Below are 21,312 nucleotides of genomic sequence, written 5' to 3'. Positions count from 1 at the left end.
GTGTGGTTGATTGGTGCGGGTGTCCTGGAGATGTTCCCTAAAGTGCTCTGCTAGGAGGGGCCCAGTCTCCCCAATGTAGAGGAGACCGCATCGGGAGCAACGGATACAATAAATGATATTAGTGGATGTGCAGGTAAAACTTTGATGGATGTGGAAGGCTCCTTTAGGGCCTTGGATAGAGGTGAGGGAGGAGGTGTGGGCGTAGGTTTTACAGTTCCTGCGGTGGCGAGGGAAGGTGCCAGGATGGGAGGGTGGGTTGTAGGGGGCCGTGGACCTGACCAGGTAGTCACGGAGGGAACGGTCTTTGCGGAAGGCGGAAAGGGGTGGGGAGGGAAATATATCTCTGGTGGTGGGGTCTTTTTGGAGGTGGCGGAAATGTCGGCGGATGATTTGGTTTATGCGAAGGTTGGTAGGGTGGAAGGTGAGTACCAGGGGCGTTCTGTCCTTGTTACAGTTGGAGGGGTGGGGTTTGAGGGCGGAGGTGCAGGATGTGGACGTGATGCGTTGGAGGGCATCTTTAACCACGTGGGAAGGGAAATTGCGGTCTCTAAAGAAGGAGGCCATCTGGTGTGTTCTGTGGTGGAACTGGTCCTCCTGGGAGCAGATACGGCGGAGGCGGAGGAATTGGGAATACGGGATGGCATTTTTGCAAAAGGTAGGGTGGGAAGAGGTGTAATCCAGGTAGCTGTGGGAGTTGGTGGGCTTGTATAAAATGTCAGTGTCAAGTCAGTCGTCATTAATGGAGATGGAGAGGTCCAGGAAGGGAGGGAGGTGTCAGAGATGGTCCAGGTAAATTTAAAGTCAGGGTGGAATGTGTTGGTGAAGTTGATGAATTGCTCAACCTCCTCACAGGAGCACGAGGTGGCGCCAATGCAGTCATCAATGTAGCGGAGGAAGAGGTGGGGAGTGGTGCCGGTGTAATTACGGAAGATCAACTGTTCTACATAGCCAACAAAGAGACAGGCATAGCCGGGGCCCATATGTGTGCCCATGGCTACCCCTTTGGTCGGGAAGAAGTGGGAGGATTCAAAGGAGAAATTTTTAAGGGTGAGGACCAGTTCAGCCAAACGAATGAGAGTGTTGGTGGAAGGGTACTGTTGGGGACGTCTGGAGAGGAAAAAACGGAGGGCTTGGAGACCCTGGTCATGGCGGATGGAGGTGTAGAGGGATTAGATATCCATGGTGAAGATAAGGCGCTGGGGGCTGGGGAAACAGAAGTCTTGGAGGAGGTGGATTACACCTCTTCCCACCCTACCTCTTGCAAAAATGCCATCCCGTATTCCCAATTCTTCCACCTCCACCATATCTGCTCCCAGGAGGACCTGTTCCACCACAGAACACACCAGGTGGCCTCCTTCTTTAGAGACTGCAATTTCCCTTCCCACGTGGTTAAAGATGCCCTCCAACGCATCTCGTCCACATCCCGCACCTCCGCCCTCAGACCCCACCCCTCCAACCGTAACAAGGACAGAACGCCCCTGGTGCTCACCTTCCACCCTACCAACCTTCGCATAAACCAAATCATCCGCCGACATTTCCGCCACCTCCAAAACGACCCCACCACCAGGGATATATTTCCCTACCCACCCCTTTCCGCCTTCTGCAAAGACCGTTCCGTCCGTGACTACCTGGTCAGGTCCACTCCCCCCTACAACCCACCCTCCCATCCTGGCACCTTCCCCTGCCACCGCAGGAACTGTAAAACCTGCACCCACACCTCCTCCCTCACCTCTATCCAAGGCCCTAAAGGAGCCTTCCACATCCAAAGTTTTACCTGCACATCCACTAATATCATTTATTGTATCCATTGCTCCCGATGAGGTTTCCTCTACATTGGGGAGACTGGGCGCCTCCTAGCAGAGCGCTTTAGGGAACATCTCCAGGACACCCGCTCCAATCAACCACACCACCCCGTGGCCCAACATTTCAACTCCCCCTCCCACTCTGTCGAGGACATGGGGCCTCCTTCACCGCCACTCCCTCACCACCAGACGCCTGGAGGAAGAACGCCTCGGAACACTTCAACCCCAGGGCATCAATGTGGACTTCAACAGTTTCCTCATTTCCCCTTCCCCCACCTCACCCTAGTTCCAAACTTCCAGCTCAGCACTGTCCCCATGACTTGTCCGGACTTGTCCTACCTGCCTATCTCCTTTTCCACCAATCCACTCCACCCTCTCCTCCCTGACCTATCACCTTCATCCCCTCCCCCACTCACCTATTGTCCTGTATGCTACTTACTCCCCACCCCCACCCTCCTCCAGCGTATCTCTCCACGCTTCAGGCTCTCTGCCTTTATTCCTGATGAAGGGCTTTTGCAAGCACCAAGACATGGCTTGGCTGGTGGTGAGAAGGGCTCTGCCTGTGAGATCCTTTATGCACGCCCGGACTCTCAGCCATACCGCATGCTGCCCTCGAAGTGGCTGCGGGGGGACGAGACTGTCACACACCTCCTTCTGGAATGTGCCTACGCAGAAGAAGTCTGGAGAGGAATGCAGTGGTGTTTGTTGAGGTTCGTCCCGAGCAGCGCCGTGACGCGGGACTCTGTGCTCTACGGCCTTTTCCCCAGGACGCACACCGAGATGAACATCAACTGTGCCTGGTCATCAACTCGGTGAAGGACGCTCTCTGGGCGGTCCGAAACCTGTTGATCTTCCAGATGAAGGAGTTGACCCCGACTGAGTGTTGCAGACTGGCACAATCCAAGGTCCAGGACTACGTGTTGAGGGACGCGCTGAAGCCTGGGGCAGCTGCCGCCAAGGCGCGGTGGGGAAAGACCACCGTGTAACATCTGCCTGCCTAAAGAAGAACAGGGGGCCCGCGCAGTCATTTGCGCTCTGCTGACGCCTCAGCTAAAAATGTAATCGTACAGACCTGTAAGTAGGAATGATTACTCTGTTTTCGGTATGCAAACAAATGGAATGTTTACATATGTATGGCATGTCCAGTTGTACAGATCAAAGTATTTTATGAATAAAGTATATTTTTGAAATAAAAAAAGGGCTTTTGCCCGAAACGTTGATTTCTCCTTGGATGCTGCCTGAACTGCTGTGCTCTTCCAGCACCACTAATCCAGAATCTGGTTTCCAGCATCTGCAGTCATTGTTTTTACCTCATTGATTTTAACCCTACTGGGGAATCTATAGCACAAACCCAAACTATGATCATCTCTTTCTTATTTCTCAGTTCCACCATGCCTGACTGGACTGTGGATACAATTTCTATTAAGGTGGAAGATGAAAATGCACAGGGCTGTAGGGAAAGAGCAGAGGAATGAGATTAACTGGATTATGATGCACTTGATTATTGTTACCCTTTTCCCAACTTACTCTGTCCAACCTGCTCTTGATTTAAAAACTGCTATCAAATCAGCCTTTTCCCTCCAAGGAGTATAGGCCCAAAGTCTTCAATCTATCTTTATAACTGAAGTTCTTCATCCCTCAAAGAATTCTTGTAAATCATTTCTACCCTCCCTCCAATGCATTCATATCTTTCTTACAATGTGGTGCCAACAACCGTACACAGTACTCCATCTAAGGTCCAACAAGTGTCTTGTATAAGCTATGTAAATTGCCCTGTAGTTTACAGGGATGTACAGATTAGGTAGATTAGCCATGGTTAAGGCAGGGCACAGGGATAGGATGGAATGCTCTTTGGAAGGTTGGTGCAGACCCGATGGGCTGAATAGCATCTATCCACACTGTAGGGATTCTACAATTCTATTTTCAACAACATTCCTTGCTTTTCTACTCCATGTCCCCAATAATAAAGCCGAGGTCACCATGCTCCATTAACTACACTCGCTACCTGTCAACAACCTGATGAAGAGGCAGTGCTCCGAAAGCGAGTGCTTCCAAATAAACCTGTTGGACTATAACCTGGTGTTGTGTGATTTTTAACTTTGTACTTGTCCTACTGTCTTGACTGATGTGTGCCCATATACATCTGAATCCCTCTGCTCCTGCACCCCTTTTAGAATTGTACCTTCTATTTTATATTATCTTTAATGTTCTTCCCACCAAAGTGCGATAACCTCACAGTTCTCTGCATTGAACCTCACATGCCATCTTTCCACCCACTCACCAACTTGTCAACGTCCTTTTGGAGTTCCACACAGCCATTCTTATAGTTTACAATCCTTACAAGTTTTGTGTCGTGAGCATTTTGAAATTGTTCCACATGTCAAGGTCAAGATCATTAATACTCTCTCACCCCCCACCCACCCCCCACTCTCACCCCCACCCACCCCCCACTCTCCTCCCCCACTCCCCCACACTCTCACCCCCCTCCCTTCCCCCCACCCACCCCCCCACTCTCAACCCCCTGCCCCCCCACTCTCACCCCCTCTGCCCCCCCCACTCTCACCCCCCTGCCCCCCCCACTCACAACCCCCTGCCTCCCCCTCTCACCCCCCCACTCCCCCACTCTCACCCCGCTGCCCCCCCCATTCTCACCCCCCTGCCCCCCCCACTCTCACCCCTGTGCACCCCCCAACTCTCACCCCCTGCCCACCCCACTCTCAACCCCCTGCCCCCCCACTCTCACCCCCCCTGCCCCCCCAACTCTCACCCCCCTGCCTCCCCCATTCTCACCCCCTGCCCCCCCCACTCTCACCCCCCTGCCTCCCCCATTCTCACCCCCTGCCCCCCCCACTCTCACCCCTTGCTCCCCCATTCTCACCCCCTGCCCCCCCCACTCTCACCCCCTGCTCCCCCATTCTCACCCCCTGCCCCCCCCACTCTCACACCCCTGCCCGCCCCACTCTCACCCCCCTGCCCCCGCCGCCCACACTCACCTCCCTGCCCCCCCGCCCACTCTCACCCCCCTGCCCCCCCTCACACCCCTGCCCCCCCACTCTCACCCCCCAGCACCCCCCCGCTCTCACCCCCCAGCACCCCCCCACTCTCACCCCCCTGCGCCCCCCCTGCCCCCCCACTCTCACCCCCCTGCCCCCCTACTCTGATCCCCCTGCCCCACCCACTCTCACCCCCCTGCCCACTCTCACCCCCTGCCCCCCTCACACCCCTGCCCCCCCCACACCCCTGCCCCCCCCACACCCCTGCCCCCCCCACTCTCACCCCCTGCCCCCCACTCTCACCCCCCTGCGCCCCCCACTCTCACCCCCCTGCCCCCCCCACTCTCACCCCCCTGCACACCCCCACTCTCACCCCCCTGCACACCCCCCACACTCACCCCCCTGCCCCACCCACACTCACCCCCCTGCCGCCCCCCCCACACTCACCCCTCTGCCGCCCCCCCCCCACACTCACCCCCTGCCCCCCCTCCCCACACTCACCCTCCTGCCCCCCCACTTTCACCCACCTGCCCCCCCCACTCTCACCCCCTGCCCCCCCCACACTCACCCCCCTGCCCCCCCCACACTCACCCCCCTGCCCCCCCCACACACTCACCACCCTGCCCCCCCCACACTCACCACCCTGCCCCCCCCACACTCACCCCCCTGCCCCCCCCACACTCACCCCCCTGCCGCCCCCCACTCTCACCCCCCTGCCCTCCCCCCACTCTCACCCCCCTGCCCCCCCCACTCTCACCCCCCTGGCCCCCCCCACTCTCACCCCCCTGCCCCCACCCACTCTCACCCCCCTGCCCCCACCCACTCTCACCCCCCTGCCCCCCCCACTCTCACCCCCCTGCCCCCGCCCCCACTTCCTCCCCCCTGCACCCCCCCCCACTTCCACCCCCCTGCACCCCCCCCCCACTTTCACCCCCCTGCACCCCCCCACTTTCACCCCCCTGCACCCCCCCCCCCCCACTTTCACCCCCCTGCCCCCCCCCACTCTCACCCCCCTGCACCCCCCCCCCCACTTTCACCCCCCTGCCCCCCCCACTCTCACCCCCCTGCCCCCCCACTCTCACCCCCCTGCCCCCCCACACTCACCCCCCTGCCCCCCTCCCCACACTCACCCTCCTGCCCCCCCCCACTCTCACCCCCCTGCCCCCCACTCTCACCCCCCTGCCACCCCCCCACTCTCACCCCCCCGCCCCCTACACACTCACCCCCCTGCAGCCCCCCCTTCCCCACACTCACCCCACTGCCCCCCCCCACTTCCACCCCCCTGCCTCCCCCCCACTTCCACCCCCCTGCCCCCCCCCACTCTCACCCCCCTGCCCACCCCACTTTCACCCCCCTGCCCCCCCACCACTCTCACCCCCCCTGCCCCCCCCCACACTCTCACCCCCCCTGCCCCCCCACACTCACCCCCCTGCCCCCCCACCCCACTCTCACCCCTCTGCCCCCCCCACTTTCACCCCCCTGCCCCCCCACCACTCTCACCCCCCCTGCCCCCCCACACTCACCCCCCTGCCCCCCCACCCCACTCTCACCCCTCTGCCCCCCCCACTTTCACCCCCCTGACCCCCCTCCACTCTCACCCCCCTGCCCACCCTCCACTCTCACCCCCCTACCCCCCCTGCCCCCCTCCACTCTCACCCCCCCTGCCCCCTCCACTCTCACCCCCCTGCCCCCCCTCCACTCTCACCCCCCTGCCCCCCACTCTCACCCCCCTGCCCCCCACACTCTCACCCTCCCGCCCCCCCACACTCACCCCCCTGCAGCCCCCCCATCCCCACACTCACCCCCCTGCCCCCCCCACTTCCACCCCCCTGCCCCCCCTCACCCCCTGCCCCCCCACCACTCTCACCCCCCTGCCCCCCCCCACACTCACCCCCCTGCCCCCCCCACTCTCACCCCCCTGCCCCCCCCCACTCTCACCCCCCTGCCCCCACCCCCACTTCCTCCCCCCTGCACCCCCCCCCCTTCCACCCCCCTGCACCCCCCCCCCACTTCCACCCCCCTGCACCCCCACCCCACTTCCACCCCCCTGCACCCCCCCCCACTTTCACATCCCTGCCCCCCCACTCTCACCCCCCTGCCCCCCCACACTCACCCCCCTGCCCCCCCACACTCACCCCCCTGCCCCCCTCCCCACACTCACCCTCCTGCCCCCCCCACTTTCACCCCCCTGCCCCCCACTCTCACCCCCCTGCCCCCTACACACTCACCCCCCTGCAGCCCCCCCATCCCCACACTCACCCCACTGCCCCCCCCTGCCTCCCCCCCACTTCCACCCCCCTGCCCCCCCCCACTCTCACCCCCCTGCCCACCCCACTTTCACCCCCCTGCCCACCCCTCACCCCCTGCCCCCCACCACTCTCACCCCCCCTGCCTCCCCCCACACTCACCCCCCTGCCCTTCTCCCCACTCTCACCCCTCTGCCCCCCCCACTTTCACCCCCCTGCCCCCCCTCCACTCTCACCCCCCTGCCCACCCTCCACTCTCACCCCCCTACCCCCCTCCACTCTCACCCCCCTACCCCCCCTCCACTCTCACCCCCCTGCCCCCCCTCCACTCTCACCCCCCCTGCCCCCCCTCCACTCTCACCCCCCTGCCCCCCCTCCACTCTCACCCCCCTGCCCCCCCACTCTCACCCTCCCGCCCCCCCCACACTCACCCCCCTGCAGCCCCCCCATCCCCACACTCACCCCCCTGCCCCCCCCACTTCCACCCCCCTGCCTCCCCCCCACTTCCACCCCCCTGCCCCCCCCACTCTCACCCCCCTGCCCACCCCACTTTAACCCCCCTGCCCCCCCTCACCCCCTGCCCCCCCACCACTCTCACCCCCTGCCCCCCCCCACACTCACCCCCCTGCCCCCCCCTCCCCACTCTCACCCCTCTGCCCCCCCCCACTTTCACCCCCCTGCCCCCCCTCCACTCTCACCCCCCTGCCCCCCCTCCACTCTCACCCCCCTGCCCCCCCCTCCACTCTCACCCCCCTGCCCCCCCCTCCACTCTCACCCCCCTGCCCCCCCCTCCACTCTCACCCCCCTGCCCCCCCTCCACTCTCACCCCCCTGCCCCCCCTCCACTCTCACCCCCCTGCCCCCCCTCCACTCTCACCCCCCTGCCCCCCCTCCACTCTCAACCCCTGCCCCCCCCCCACTCTCACCCCCCTGCCCCCCCCACTCTCACCCTCCCGCCCCCCCCCACACTCACCCCCCTGCAGCCCCCCCATCCCCACACTCACCCCCCTGCCCCCCCCCACTTCCACCCCCCTGCCTCCCCCCCACTTCCACCCCCCTGCCCCCCCCACTCTCACCCCCCTGCCCACCCCACTTTCACCCCCCCTGCCCCCCCCCACACTCACCCCCCTGCCCCCCTCCCCACTCTCACCCCTCTGCCCCCCCCACTTTCACCCCCCTGCCCCCCCTCCACTCTCACCCCCCTGCCCCCCCTCCACTCTCACCCCCCCTGCACCCCCTCCACTCTCACCCCCCCTGCCCCCCCTCCACTCTCACCCCCCCTGCCCCCCCTCCACTCTCACCCCCCTGCCCCCCCCTCCACTCTCACCCCCCTGCCCCCCCCACTCTCACCCTCCCGCCCCCCCCACACTCACCCCCCTGCAGCCCCCCATCCCCACACTCACCCCCCTGCCCCCCCCACTTCCACCCCCCTGCCTCCCCCCCACTTCCACCCCCCTGCCCCCCCCCACTCTCACCCCCCTGCCCACCCCACTTTCACCCCCCTGCCCCCCCACCACTCTCACCCCCTGCCCCCCCCCACACTCACCCCCCTGCCCCCCCTCCCCACTCTCACCCCTCTGCCCCCCCCCACTTTCACCCCCCTGCCCCCCCTCCACTCTCACCCCCCTGCACCCCCTCCACTCTCACCCCCCTGCCCCCCCCCTCCACTCTCACCCCCCTGCCCCCCCCTCCACTCTCACCCCCCTGCCCCCCCCTCCACTCTCACCCCCCTGCCCCCCCCTCCACTCTCACCCCCCTGCCCCCCCCTCCACTCTCACCCCCCTGCCCCCCCCTCCACTCTCACCCCCCTGCCCCCCCTCCACTCTCACCCCCCTGCCCCCCCCCCACTCTCACCCCCCTGCCCCCCCCACTCTCACCCCCCTGCCCCCCCCTCCACTCTCACCCCCCTGCCCCCCCCTCCACTCTCGCCCCCCCTCCCCCCCCCTCCACTCTCGCCCCCCCTCCCCCCCCCTCCACTCTCGCCCCCCCTCCACTCTCACCCCCCTGCCCCCCCCTCCACTCTCGCCCCCCCTCCACTCTCACCCCCCTGCCCCCCCCTCCACTCTTGCCCCCCCTCCACTCTCACCCCCCTGCCCCCCCCTCCACTCTCACCCCCCTGCCCCCCTCCACTCTCGCCCCCCTGCCCCCCCCTCCACTCTCGCCCCCCCCCACTCTCACCCCCCTGCCCCCCCCCCCACTCTCACCCCCCTGCCCCCCTCCACTCTCGCCCCCCTGCCCCCCCCTCCACTCTCGCCCCCCCCCACTCTCACCCCCCTGCCCCCCCCCCCACTCTCACCCCCCTGCCCCCCCCCACTCTCACCCCCCTGCCCCCCCCCCCCACTCTCACCCCCCTGCCCCCCCCACTCTCACCCCCCTGCCCCCCCCCCACTCTCACCCCCCTGCCCCCCCCCACTCTCACCCCCCTGCCCCCCCCACCCACTCTCACCCCCCTGCCCCCCCCCACTCTCACCCCCCTGCCCCCCCCCCACTCTCACCCCCCTGCCCCCCTCCACTCTCACCCCCCTGCCCCCCCCTCCACTCTCGCCCCCCCCCCACTCTCACCCCCCTGCCCCCCCCCACTCTCACCCCCCTGCCCCCCCCCCACTCTCACCCCCCTGCCCCCCCCCCACCCACTCTCACCCCCCTGCCCCCCCCCACTCTCACCCCCCTGCCCCCCCCCACTCTCACCCCCCTGCCCCCCCCCCCCCACTCTCACCCCCCTGCCCCCCCCCCCACTCTCACCCCCCTGCCCCCCCCCCCACTTTCACCCCCCTGCCCCCCCCCCCCACTCTCACCCCCCTGCCCCCCCCCCCCACTCTCACCCCCCTGCCCCCCCCCCCCACTCTCACCCCCCTGCCTCCCCAACTCGACCCCCCCACTCTCACCCCCCTGCCCCCCTTCACCCCCCTCGTCCCCAACCCCTCTCACCCCCCCCCACTCTCACCACCCTCTCTCACCGCCTCTCCCTCTCCATTTCTCCTCCCCCGGGGAGGCGCTCTGTTCTCTGGGAGTCTCGTCTGGTCTGGGCTGGGCTGGGCTGGGCTGGGCCTGGCCCGCGGTTTCCCCTCCCCCTCCCCCTCTCCTGTACCGGGCTGTACGCGCTCCGAGTCCGAGAGAGAGAGAGTGTGAGTGAGGGACACGGACAGGCCCCGAGGCCAAGGCCGATGCCGCTGCGGGCCCTGTGTTTGTGGCCGTGTTGCCGGAGAGGCTTCACTTTGTTGTCCCGCCGCGAGTATGGAGAAACCGAAAAGGCAGAGGAGCTTCAGGAGCTGCAGGAGGAGCCGGTGAGAGAGCCCGGGGCTCGGCACCGCCTGAGGGCAAGGACCGGGCTTGGGCCGAGGGGGTGGGAGTGGTGGGGGAGGGGCTGGAGGGAGTGGGGTTTGGGGACACGGGGACATGAGGGAGCGGGTTTGGGGGCACGGGGGATGAAGGAGTGGGGTTTGGGGGCACGGGGGATGGGAGAGCGGGGTTTGGGGGCATGGGGGATGAAGGAGTGGGGTTTGGGGGCACGGGGACATGAGGGAGCGGGTTTGGGGGCACAGGGGATGAGAGAGCGGGGTTTGGGGGCACGGGGGATGAAGGAGTGGGGTTTGGGGGCACGGGGGATTAGAGAGCGGGGTTTGGGGGCACGGGGGATGAAGGAGTGGGGTTTGGGGGCACGGGGACATGAGGGAGCGGGTTTGGGGGCACGGGGGATGAGGGAGCGGGTTTGGGGGCACGGGGGATGAGAGAGCGGGGTTTGGGGGCACGGGGGATGAGGGAGCGGGTTTGGGGGCACAGGGGATGAGAGAGCGGGGTTTGGCTGCACGGGGACATGAGGGAGCGGGTTTGGGGGCACCGGGGATGAGAGAGCGGGGTTTGGGGGCACGGGGGATGAAGGAGTGGGGTTTGGGGGCACGGGGGATGGGAGAGCGGGGTTTGGGGGCATGGGGGATGAAGGAGTGGGGTTTGGGGACACGGGGGGATGAGAGAGTGGGGTTTGGCTGCACGGGGACATGAGGGAGCGGGTTTGGGGGCACGGGGAATGAGGGAGCGGGTTTGGGGGCACGGGGGATGGGAGAGCGGGGTTTGGGGGCACGGGGGATGAAGGAGTGGGGTTTGGGGGCACGGGGGATGAGGGAGCGGGGTTTGGCTGCACGGGGACATGAGGGAGCGGGTTTGGGGGCACGGGGGATGAGAGAGTGGAGTTTGGGGGCACGGTGGGATGATGGAGTGGAGTTTGGGGGCACGGTGGGATGAAGGAGTGGGGTTTGGGGATACGGGGGGGGATGAGGGAGCGGGGTTTGGGGGCACGGTGGGATGAGGGAGCGGGGTTTGGGGGCACGGTGGGATGAGGGAGCGGGGTTTGGGTCCCGGGGAATGAGGGAATAGGGTTTGGGGATCGGGGGATGAGGGAGTGGGGTTTGGGGGCACGGGTGAATGAGGGAGTAGGGTTTGGGGACACGGGGGGATGAGGGAGTAGGCGTTGGGGACACGGGGGGATGAGGGAGTGGAGTTTGGGGGCACGGGTGAATGAGGGAGTAGGGTTTGGGGACACGGTGGGATGAGGGAGCGAGGTTTGGGGGCACGGTGGGATGAAGGAGCGAGGTTTGGAGGCACGGTGGGATGAGGGAGCGGGGTTTGGGGGCACGGTGGGATGAGGGAGAGGGGTTTGAGGGCACGGTGGGATGAGGGAGCGGGGTTTGAGGACACGGGGATGAGGGAGCGGGGTTTGGGGACACGGTGGGATGAGGGAGCAGGGTTTGAGGACACGGGGATGAGGGAGCGGGGTTTGGGGACACGGGGGATGAGGGAGCGGGGTTTGGGGGCACGGGGGATGAGGGAGCGGGATTTGGGGGCACGGGGGATGAGGGAGCGGGATTTGGGGACACGGGGGATGAGGGAGCGGGGTTTGGGGACACGGGGGATGAGGGAGCGGGGTCTGGGGGCACAGGGAACGAGGGAAAGTTGAGCATTGTATGGAGGACTGGGGGAAGAGGACTGTGGGAGTATTGAGATTTGGGGAAGTGTGCTGAGGGACTGGGGGCAAATTTGGGGTTGGGGGATTTGGAGGAGAATTGGCAGATCGGGTTGCCTGGGGAATATTAAATTTGGCTTTTGGATCTTGGAATGTTGCTGTGTTGGAGTTGACGGGGTTTTGTTTTAGAGACTAAGGTGGATGTTATTGGCCCCCTGGCAGAAATTTATTGCTAATCCTTGATAGTTCCTGAGCCCATCCCTGCATATTCCATTTGTTCTTTCTCTATTGAGAGAAATATTAGATCTGTTTTAGTTGAAGAATAAATGCTGTTGAATTACTGCTGTTACTGTCAGTATTAGTGGCCACTCCGTATTGTATTGATGTGTTTACTGCCACCCATTTTCTCAATGAATGAGATTCATTCTAAATATAAGGTATCAAAGACTGAGTGGAATTTGACTGTAATGTTTCTATCTGTGCTCAGAATGATTCCATCTCCCAGGATCTTGGACATTTGCAGCACACAAGACAGTCATTTGGTTCATCCTGTTTGGGCCGGGACAACTTAATACCACTTTGTAGCTCAGCATCTGTAGCCCTGGAGACTGAAACACTTTCGATGCATATTCAAGTTTTTAAAAAAAAGTGTGCTGATGTTTTCTGCTTCTTGAAGGACTCTTTTGGGCAGTGAATCAAGCAACAAATCAGCAGGCACTTGGAGAGGTTTGACTAATTAGGGCAAGTACAGATTTGTAAAAGGCAGGTTGTGTTTGATTAATCAAAATTTTTGATGAAACAAAAAGGGTTGATGAAGGGCATGCAGTGCATGTTGCAAAAATGGACTTTAAGAAGCTGTCTAGCAAAGTACTACATAAAAGGCTGGCTAACAAAATTAGGATATGTAAAGATACAGAGTATTCGAAGATGGAGGTTATGTAGGCTTGTACAAAACAAATAGTCAATGGGAATTAGAGGAACAAATATGTAGTGAAATTGGGGAAACTTGCAGGAGCAATAGAGTTGTCATAGTAGGGGGTTTTAATTTTCCTAACAGAGACTGGGACTGCCAGATCGTTAAGGGCTTAGATGGGGTAGAATTTGTTAAGTGCGTTCAGGAAAGTTTCCTCAAGCGGTATATAGAGGTTCCTACTCAGGAAGGGGCAAAACTCGACCAACTCTTGGGAAATAGGGTAGGACAGGTAAAGGAGGTGACAGTGGGGGAGCATTTCTGGACCAGTGACCATAGCTCTATTAATTTTAAAAGTTATGGAGAGGGACAAAACTGGTCTACATGTTGAAGTTCTAAAATGGGGCATGGTGATTTTTTGATGGAAGTAGACAGGAGTTGAAGGGGTTGGTTGGAGTAGTTTGTTTGCAGGGAAAGGGACGTCCGACAAGTGGGAGGTCTTTAAAAGTGAGATAGCTAGAGTCCAAGACCTACGTGTTCCTGTGAGGGTGAAGGGCAAGATTGGCAGGAGTAGGGAACCCTGGAATAAAAAAAGATATTGAGGCTTTGACCAGAAAAAAGGAGGAGGTATGGCTTGTGTGCATGCAGCTGGCATCAAGAGAATCCTGAAGATATACAGGGAATACACGAGTTTACTGAAGAAGAAAATCAGGAGGGTGAAAAGGTGGCATGAAATAGCTTTGATTCAGAAGATTAGGGAGAATCCAAAGAGTTCTTTAAGTATAATAAAGGAAAAAGAATTATTGGAGAAAGAGAGAATAGGACTCTGCAACAACCAGATTGGACGTCTGTTTGTGGAACTGCTGGAGATTGGCGAGATCCTCAATGAATATTTCCCCTCTGTGTTTACCATGGAGAAAGACATGAAGACTTGGGAACTTGAGGACATTAGTGGTGATATCTTAGGGACAGTCCATATCACAGTAGAGGAGGTATTGGGCATATCAGAATGTATGAAAGTGTATAAATCTTCTGGTCCTGACCAGATATATCCAAGAACTCTGCAAGAGACTAGAGAATAAATTGCAGGGCCCTGGCTGATATATTTGCATCATCGTTAGCTACAGGTGAGGTCCTGGAAGACTGGAGGGTAGTGAATGTTGTGCCATTATTCAAAAAGAAAAACCTGCGAACTGTAGACCAATAAGCCTAACATCTGTGGTGGGTAAGTTACTTGAGAAGATTCTAAGGGATAAGATATACATGCATTTGGAAAGACAAGGTTTGATTGGAGTAATCAACATGGCTTTGTGAGAGAGATGATGCCTCACAAATTTGTTGCAGTTCTTTGATGAAGTGACCAGGAAGGCTGATGAGCGCAGGGTGGTAGCCGTAGTATATGGATTTCAGTAAGGCCTTTGATAAGGTTCTGCATGGTAGGCTACTCTGAAAGGTTAAATTGCATGGAAACTGGGGAGAGCTGGCAAACTGGATACACAATTGGCTTGATGGTAGGAAGCAGAGGTTAGTAGTAGAAGGATGTTTGTTGGACTGGAGGCCTGTGACTAGTGGTATACCTCAAGTGTTGGTGCTGGGCCCATTTCTGTTTGTTTATATCAATGATTTGGATGAGAATGTACAAGGCATGATTAGTAAGTTTGCAGATGACACTAAAATAGATGGTATCGTTGACAATGAGGAAGGTTATCAGAAATTGTAGCAGGACCTTTAGAGTGTAGTAGACTGTGGAGGGATTTAATAGAAGTGTATAAGATCATGAGAGGCATGGATAGGTCGAATGCACTCAATCTTTTTCCCAGGGTTGGGGAATGGAGGATTAGAGGGCATCAGTTTAAGGTAAGAGGGGAAAGGATAAAAGGAAACCTGAGGGGCAACAATTTTACACAGAGGGTGGTACGAAAATGGAATGAACTGCCAGTGGAGTGGTTGAGGCAGGTACATTAACAACATTTAAAAGGCATTTGGACAAATACATGGATAGGAAAGGATTAGAAGGATATGGGCTATTCTTAACGGTGGATCACTCTGCTCATGCGTTGTTGAAGAACGCAGCTAACTGTGAGAATTAGTGTGAATTGCAGGACACATTGATCATTGACACTTTGAACACACTTTACCCCCGCGGCTTCTTCTCAGGGACACACCTGTCTGAGGGTCGCTTAATTCCCCCCTCCAACTCTACTTTGATTTAATCCCTGCCCTCCCCTTTACTGTTTGATCATGCAGCACTGCCCTCTGAGAAGGACACTGCTTTTCGCTAGTCATTCAGGTGTTTCCTCTCTTCCTGGTGGTGAAATATAAATAAATATTTACATACTTGTTGTTTTCCACTGTGTCCAATACTTGCACACACAAAAAAACTAGGAGATTCAGACATCCTCTTCACTTTAAGAGCTGGCTCTGAGGGAGCTGAATCAGTGTCAAGGATTAAGAAAAAGAGAACAAAATAGAAAGATATGGGCTAAGTGCAGGGAAATTAGGTTAACGTGAATGGACAGTTTGGTTGGCATGGACCCATTTGGGCCGGAGGGCCTCTCTCTGAGCAATAGGACTCTATGACTCTGTAACTCTAAGAATGATTTAGCCTTATCTGGCCTTGTATCCCATTATAGAGACTATACTTTAGGAGCAAACACAGAGAATGCTAGAGAAAGTCAACAGGCCAGGCAGCATCTAGAGATAGAAAAACAGTTCATCTTTTGTCATGACTTTCTTCACACTTTAGGAAGGATGTGATGGCATTAGAGAATGCTTTTTTAATAAAGGACATGCTTGGGCAATGTTCCACATTGTTGGATAGATATGCCAGTGTTTTAACTGTATTGAAAAGCTTGTTTGGAGCACAAGTCTTCAGTAGAGAGAACATAGAACAGTACAGCACAGAACAGGCCCTTCAGCCCACGATGTTGTGCCAACCATTGATCCTCATGTATGCACCCTCAAATTTCTGTGACCATATGCATGTCCAGCAGTCTCTTAAATGTCCCCAATGACCTTGCTTCCACAACTGCTGCTGGCAACGCATTCCATGCTCTCACAACTCTCTGTGTAAAGAACCCGCCTCTGACATCCCCTCTATACTTTCCTCCAACCAGTTAAGATGATAAAAATGGTTCTAAGGGTGAGGAATTTAAGTAGATAGATGGATGGAGAGGTTGGGACTGTTCACTTGATGAAGAGAAGCTTGAGAAGGTTCAAATCTTAGATAACCTTCTTCACTCACCAACCCTTATAAATGCACCATAGAAAGGAATCTATTTGCATGCATCATGACTTGGTATGGCAGTTGCTCTGCCCAAAACCATAAGAAACTACAGAAATTGCAGCCCAGACCCATCATGCAAGCCAATCTACCATCCATTTACTACACCTACACTTCTCGTTGCCACAGAAAGGCAGCTAACATCATCAAAGACCTCTTCCATCTCTCCCAACCTTTTCCATCAGGCAGAATAAACAAAAGTTTGAACATACCTCCCAACAGATTCAAGAACGGCTTCTTCCCTGCTGTTATTAGACATCTGAATGGACCTGTCAAATTTCAAATCTAATGTTGATCTTGCTTTTTATGCACCTTTTTTACAGCTGTAACTTTGTATTGGTTGCTCCACCACCCTATGATCTGCCTGTACTGCATGCAAAGCAAAACGTTTCGCTGTACTGTGGTGGTAATAAATCAAATGTGGGAGGCAATGGCCTAGTGTTATTATTACTAGACTGTTAATCCAGAGATCCAAATAACGTTCTGGGGACCGGGTTCAAATCCTGCCATGACAGATGGTGGAATTTGAATTCAGTAAATATCTGGAATTAAGAATCTAATACTGATTTTGAATCCATTGTTACTTGTCAGGAACAACCCATCTGGTTCACTAACGCCCACTAGGGAAGGAAACTGGCCAATGTGTGACTCCAGACCCACAGCAATGTGGTTGATTCTCAACTACCCTCTTGGCAATTAGGGATGGGCAATAAATGCAACGTCCTTGTGCTGTGAATGAATAAAAAAGGTCAAAATCAAATCAAATCAAACTATCTACTATACCACCAATTTTAGTGTCATCCACAAACTTACGTGCCTTCTATGTTCTCATCTAAACTATTTATATAAATGACAAAAAAAGTAGGTCCAGCAGCGATCCCTGTGAAACACCACTAATAACAGGCCTCCAGTCTGAAAAACAACCTTCCACCACCACTCTGTCTCCTGCCATTAGGCCAATTTTTTATCCAATTAGCAAGTTCACTCTGACTCCCTTGTGATCTAACTTTACTAATTAGTTTGCTATATGAACCTTGTCAAAAGCTTTATTAAAATCCAAGTAGACAATGTCTACTACTCTGCCCTCATCAATTGTCATGGTTTCTTCCTCAAAAAACTTAGTCAAGTGTGAGAGTTATGATTTCCTTCACACAAAACAGTACTGACTATCCCTAATTATTCCTTGCCTCTCCAAATGCATATAAATCCTATCTTTCAGAACCACCTCCAACAACTTTGCCACCAGCAAAATCAGTCTCACAGGTTTATCATTCCCTGGCTTCTCCTTGTAGCCTTTCTTAAACAAAGGCATAACCTTAGTCACTCTCCAGTCATCCTTGCCACTATGTTATGAAATGGTGTATAGTCAAGTTTACCAAAGATCAGAAGAAAGGATATCTTGGACTGGAAATGTTAGTTCTATTTTTCTCTCCACAGATCATGCCAGACCTGCTGAATTTCTCAGTACTTCTGTTTTTACTTCAGAATTTGCACATAATTAATATTTTGCTTTTATTACAGTTAAATGTGGCTGTGTCTGTTTTATGATGCTAAATAGTTTCTGTTTCTAATTCAGGCATCTTCAGATCTGAACCTAACTCAGTCATTGGCCACTGATACCTCAGACAGGTAACAAATTTCGGAATCATGAAATATCCCATATTGTGAACTAGTGTTATTGCATTTTGTTGTTGGAGCTGTTTTCACTTGAGGCTGAGGCTCTCACTGCCTCACCCTCTGATATACTAACTATTTAGTTGCCAGTATTCTATTGGTAGTTGAATTGACTACAGTGTTAGTTGAGATTTGCAGCCGCTCTTGCCAGAAGTGAATGAACCATTTTTGATCAGTTTCCTCCCAATGGCTGCACCATAAAAGAAGTCAGACTTAAGAAAATTTGATTCACAGTGATATCAAGACATGGTTGAAGGCACTACAAAAAGCAATGGCACTGGATAAAGCAAAGGCTCTGGGCCCTGACAATATTCTATAAGATGTAGGAATCTAAGGCCATTCGCCCCATTGAGTCCATCTACCATTCAATGAGATCATGACTGATCTGATAATCCTCAGCTCTATTTACCTGCTTTTTCACCATAATCCTTGATTCCCTATCTGATTAAAACTCTGTATCAGCAAGAGTATACTTAATGTTCCAGCCTCAATAGCTCTATGTGGCAAAGAATTCCACAGATTAACAACTCTCCAAGAGAAGAAATTCCTCCTTATGTCTGTCCAAACCGGATAATCCCTTGAGATGATCTCTGCCCCTAGACTCTCCCACAAGTGAAACAACCTCTCCGCATAAACCCTGTGAAGTGCCGTAACAATTTCTTATGCTTTAATGAGGTCTGTTCTCATTCTTCTAAACTCCAACGAATACAAGTGCAATCGACTCGACCTTTCCTCAAAAGAAAATCTCTCCATACCTGGAATCAACTTAGTGAACTTCTTTTGGACTGCCAAAATGGTACTTTCTTCCCTTCATTAAGGGGACCAAAACTGTTTGTTTTAGGTTTATTTTACCTCCTTGCATAATTTTAGCATGACATCCCTATTTCTATAGTCTATTCCCTTTGAAATAAATTACAACATTCTGTTTACATTTTCTATTATCTGTTGATCTAGGATGCTAGCTTTTTATGATTCATACATGAGGATTTCCAGATCTCTGTGCTGTAGCATTCTGCAGTCTTTCATCTGCTTTATACTTCCTACTAAAAAGCATAACCTCTCATATTCCCACATTATGTTCCATCTGTCAAGATTTTACCCACTCACTATATCCCTGTGTAGACTCTGTGTCATTCTCACCCCTTGCCTTTCTACCTAATTTTGTGTACAGTAATCCACAAGCTTGGCTATAGGATGTACATTTTGTTCTTCCAAGTCATTAACGTATGTTTTAAATAATTGTGGTCCTAACATTGATCCCTGTGATACTCCACTCATTACAGGTTGCTATCCTGAAAATGCCCCGTTGTTTCAGCACTGTCTCTTCTATTAGTTAGTAATTCCTCTATCCATTCTAATATACTACTGCCAAAATCATGGGCTCTTATTAAGTAGCCTTTTGTATAGTACCTTATTGAGTGCATTTTGGAACACAAATATATTACATCTACTGGTTTGACTTTATCTAGCCTGTTTGTTATTTCCTCAAAGAATTCTAATCAATTTGTCAGGCATGATTTTCCCTCATGAAGCCAAGCTGATCCTGCTTAGTTATATTTTCTAAATGCTGTACCATTACATCCTTTAGAATAGACTCATTTTCCCAGTGACAGATATTAAGCTGACTGGAATGTAGTTACCTGATATTTGTCTCACTCCCTTTTTGAATAAGGGTATTACATTGGCAGTTTTTCAATCCTCTGGTCCTTGCCAGAATCTAAGGATTCCTGCGAGGTTACTATCAGTGCGACACGGTGGCACAGTGGTTAGCACTGTTGCCTCACAGCGCCAGAGACCCGGGTTAAATTCCTGCCTCTGGCGACTGACTGTGTGGAGTTTGTACATTCTCCTCGTGTCTGCGTGGGTTTCCTCTGGGTGCTCCAGTTTCCTCCCACAGTGTGCGGGTTAGGTGAATTGGCCATGCTAAATTGCCCGTAGTGTTAGGTGAAGGGCTAAATGTAGGGGAATGGGTCTGGGTGGGTTGCGCTTCGGCGGGTCGGTGTGGACTTGTTAGGCCAAAGGGCCTGTTTCCACACTGTAAGTAATCTAATCAATTAATATAGTAGGTATAGGGTCCTATCTGTCTATGACCCCATTAGTTTCCCTTGTACTTTTTTCTGGTGGTCGTTATTTTAATTATCTCCCTTTCCTTTTGATTATTTTGTAGTTTTAGAATGCTATTGCTGATTTCTTCTGTGAAGACTGATGCAAAGTATTGATTCAGTTTCTCTGTCATTTTCTAGTTCTCCATTATTATTTCCCTAGCTCCATTCTCTCAGCGGTCTGTTCACTTTGAATTCTCTCTTCCTATTTATATGTTTAAAGAAGTTCACTGTTCATTTTTATATTTCTTGCTAGTTTACCGTCACCGTTTATATACTTTCTCTTTTTGTTTGATCATCTTTTGTTGGTTTTTAAAATTTTACTAATTCTCTTGCATATCACTAACCTTGCTACCATGTGTGTCCTTTCTTTAAATTTCATACTATCCTACCTTCCTTGGTTAACTATGGTCAGTTTATCCACTCTAGAATCCTCCTTTGTCACTGGAATATATCTTTGTGTGAGCTATTTTCTTAAATGTCTGCCATTATTTATGATGCTAAACTCCTTTTCTGTCAACTCCAGCCAGCTCTGCTGTCATTAGTTGTAATTATTCTTATTTAAATTTAGCACAGTTGTTTCCAACCTGAGCTTCTCACACTCAATTTGAATGCTAAGTTGTACCATGCTATGGACATTGTTTCCTAGAGAATTGTTTACTCTGAGATCACTTACTGAACTTGTCTCATTGCACATTACCAGATACAAAATAGCCAAAATGGCTATTAATAGAAAAGCAGCAAACTATTGAAATAGAGAGAAATTGTACAATTCTGCAGCATATAGGAATGTGACTGTCACGGTAGTATGCAGATGCAGCAAGTGATCACGAAGGCAAATATAATGTTGTCATTTATTGCAAGGGCATTGGAATATAAAAATAATATCTTGCTACATTTGAATAAAAAATTGCCGAGACCACATCCGAAGTAACATGTATGACTTTGGTCTCCTTACGTAAAGGAAATAAATGCTTTAGAGCTTTTCAAAGATGTGTCACTTGTGTGGTACTTCGAATGGGAATGGTTATCCTTTGAGAAAAGTTTGGACGGATTGAGCTACTGGAGTGTTGGATTGCACCAATTGGAGTTTAAAAGAATTAGGTGATCTTGTACAGACATAGAACATCCTGCAAGTACTTGATAGGGTGGATCTAGAGGATTCCAGATTGGCTAATGTAACAAGAAGGGTGGGGAGGCAGAAGACTGGAAACTACAGGGTGGTTAGCCTGACCTCAGTTGTTGGTAAGATCCTGAGAACTTGGAAGTGCATGGTAAAATAGGTCAGAGTCAGCATGGCTTTGACAATGGGAGTTCATGTCTGACAAATCTATTAGAATTCCAGA

The 21,312-nt window shown here is 54.6% G+C and overlaps 1 protein-coding gene and 1 pseudogene across 8 annotated transcripts in view; both read left to right on the top strand.

The window, feature by feature from the left end:
• The first annotated feature begins 10,075 nt into the window (after window positions 1–10,075).
• plekhh3 (pleckstrin homology, MyTH4 and FERM domain containing H3) overlaps window positions 10,076–21,312 on the top strand; it is an 82,035-nt gene continuing 70,798 nt past the window's right edge. For 4 of the 8 annotated variants that reach the window (XM_087977684.1, XM_087977680.1, XM_087977683.1 and 1 more), the window contains exons 1-2: window positions 10,077–10,324; window positions 17,767–17,819. In XM_087977684.1, coding sequence (XP_087833810.1) covers window positions 10,205–10,324; window positions 17,767–17,819 — 173 coding nt within the window. In that variant the 5' untranslated portion in view covers window positions 10,077–10,204. Of the gene's footprint in view, window positions 10,325–17,766; window positions 17,820–21,312 lie in introns of all 8 variants that reach the window. The other 4 variants (XM_087977682.1, XM_087977686.1, XM_087977685.1 and 1 more) reach the window with 3 other exon arrangements.
• On the top strand, window positions 14,933–15,086 carry LOC122539220 (5.8S ribosomal RNA; annotated as a pseudogene).

Source organism: Chiloscyllium plagiosum, unplaced genomic scaffold (genome assembly GCF_037043375.1).
Source record: "Chiloscyllium plagiosum isolate Xiang-an unplaced genomic scaffold, Cpla_swu_hap1 HiC_scaffold_32, whole genome shotgun sequence".
Taxonomy (NCBI): Eukaryota; Metazoa; Chordata; class Chondrichthyes; order Orectolobiformes; family Hemiscylliidae; genus Chiloscyllium; species Chiloscyllium plagiosum.
Note: the sequence above shows the minus strand (reverse complement) of the source record. Positions and strands in the feature narration are given on the sequence as shown.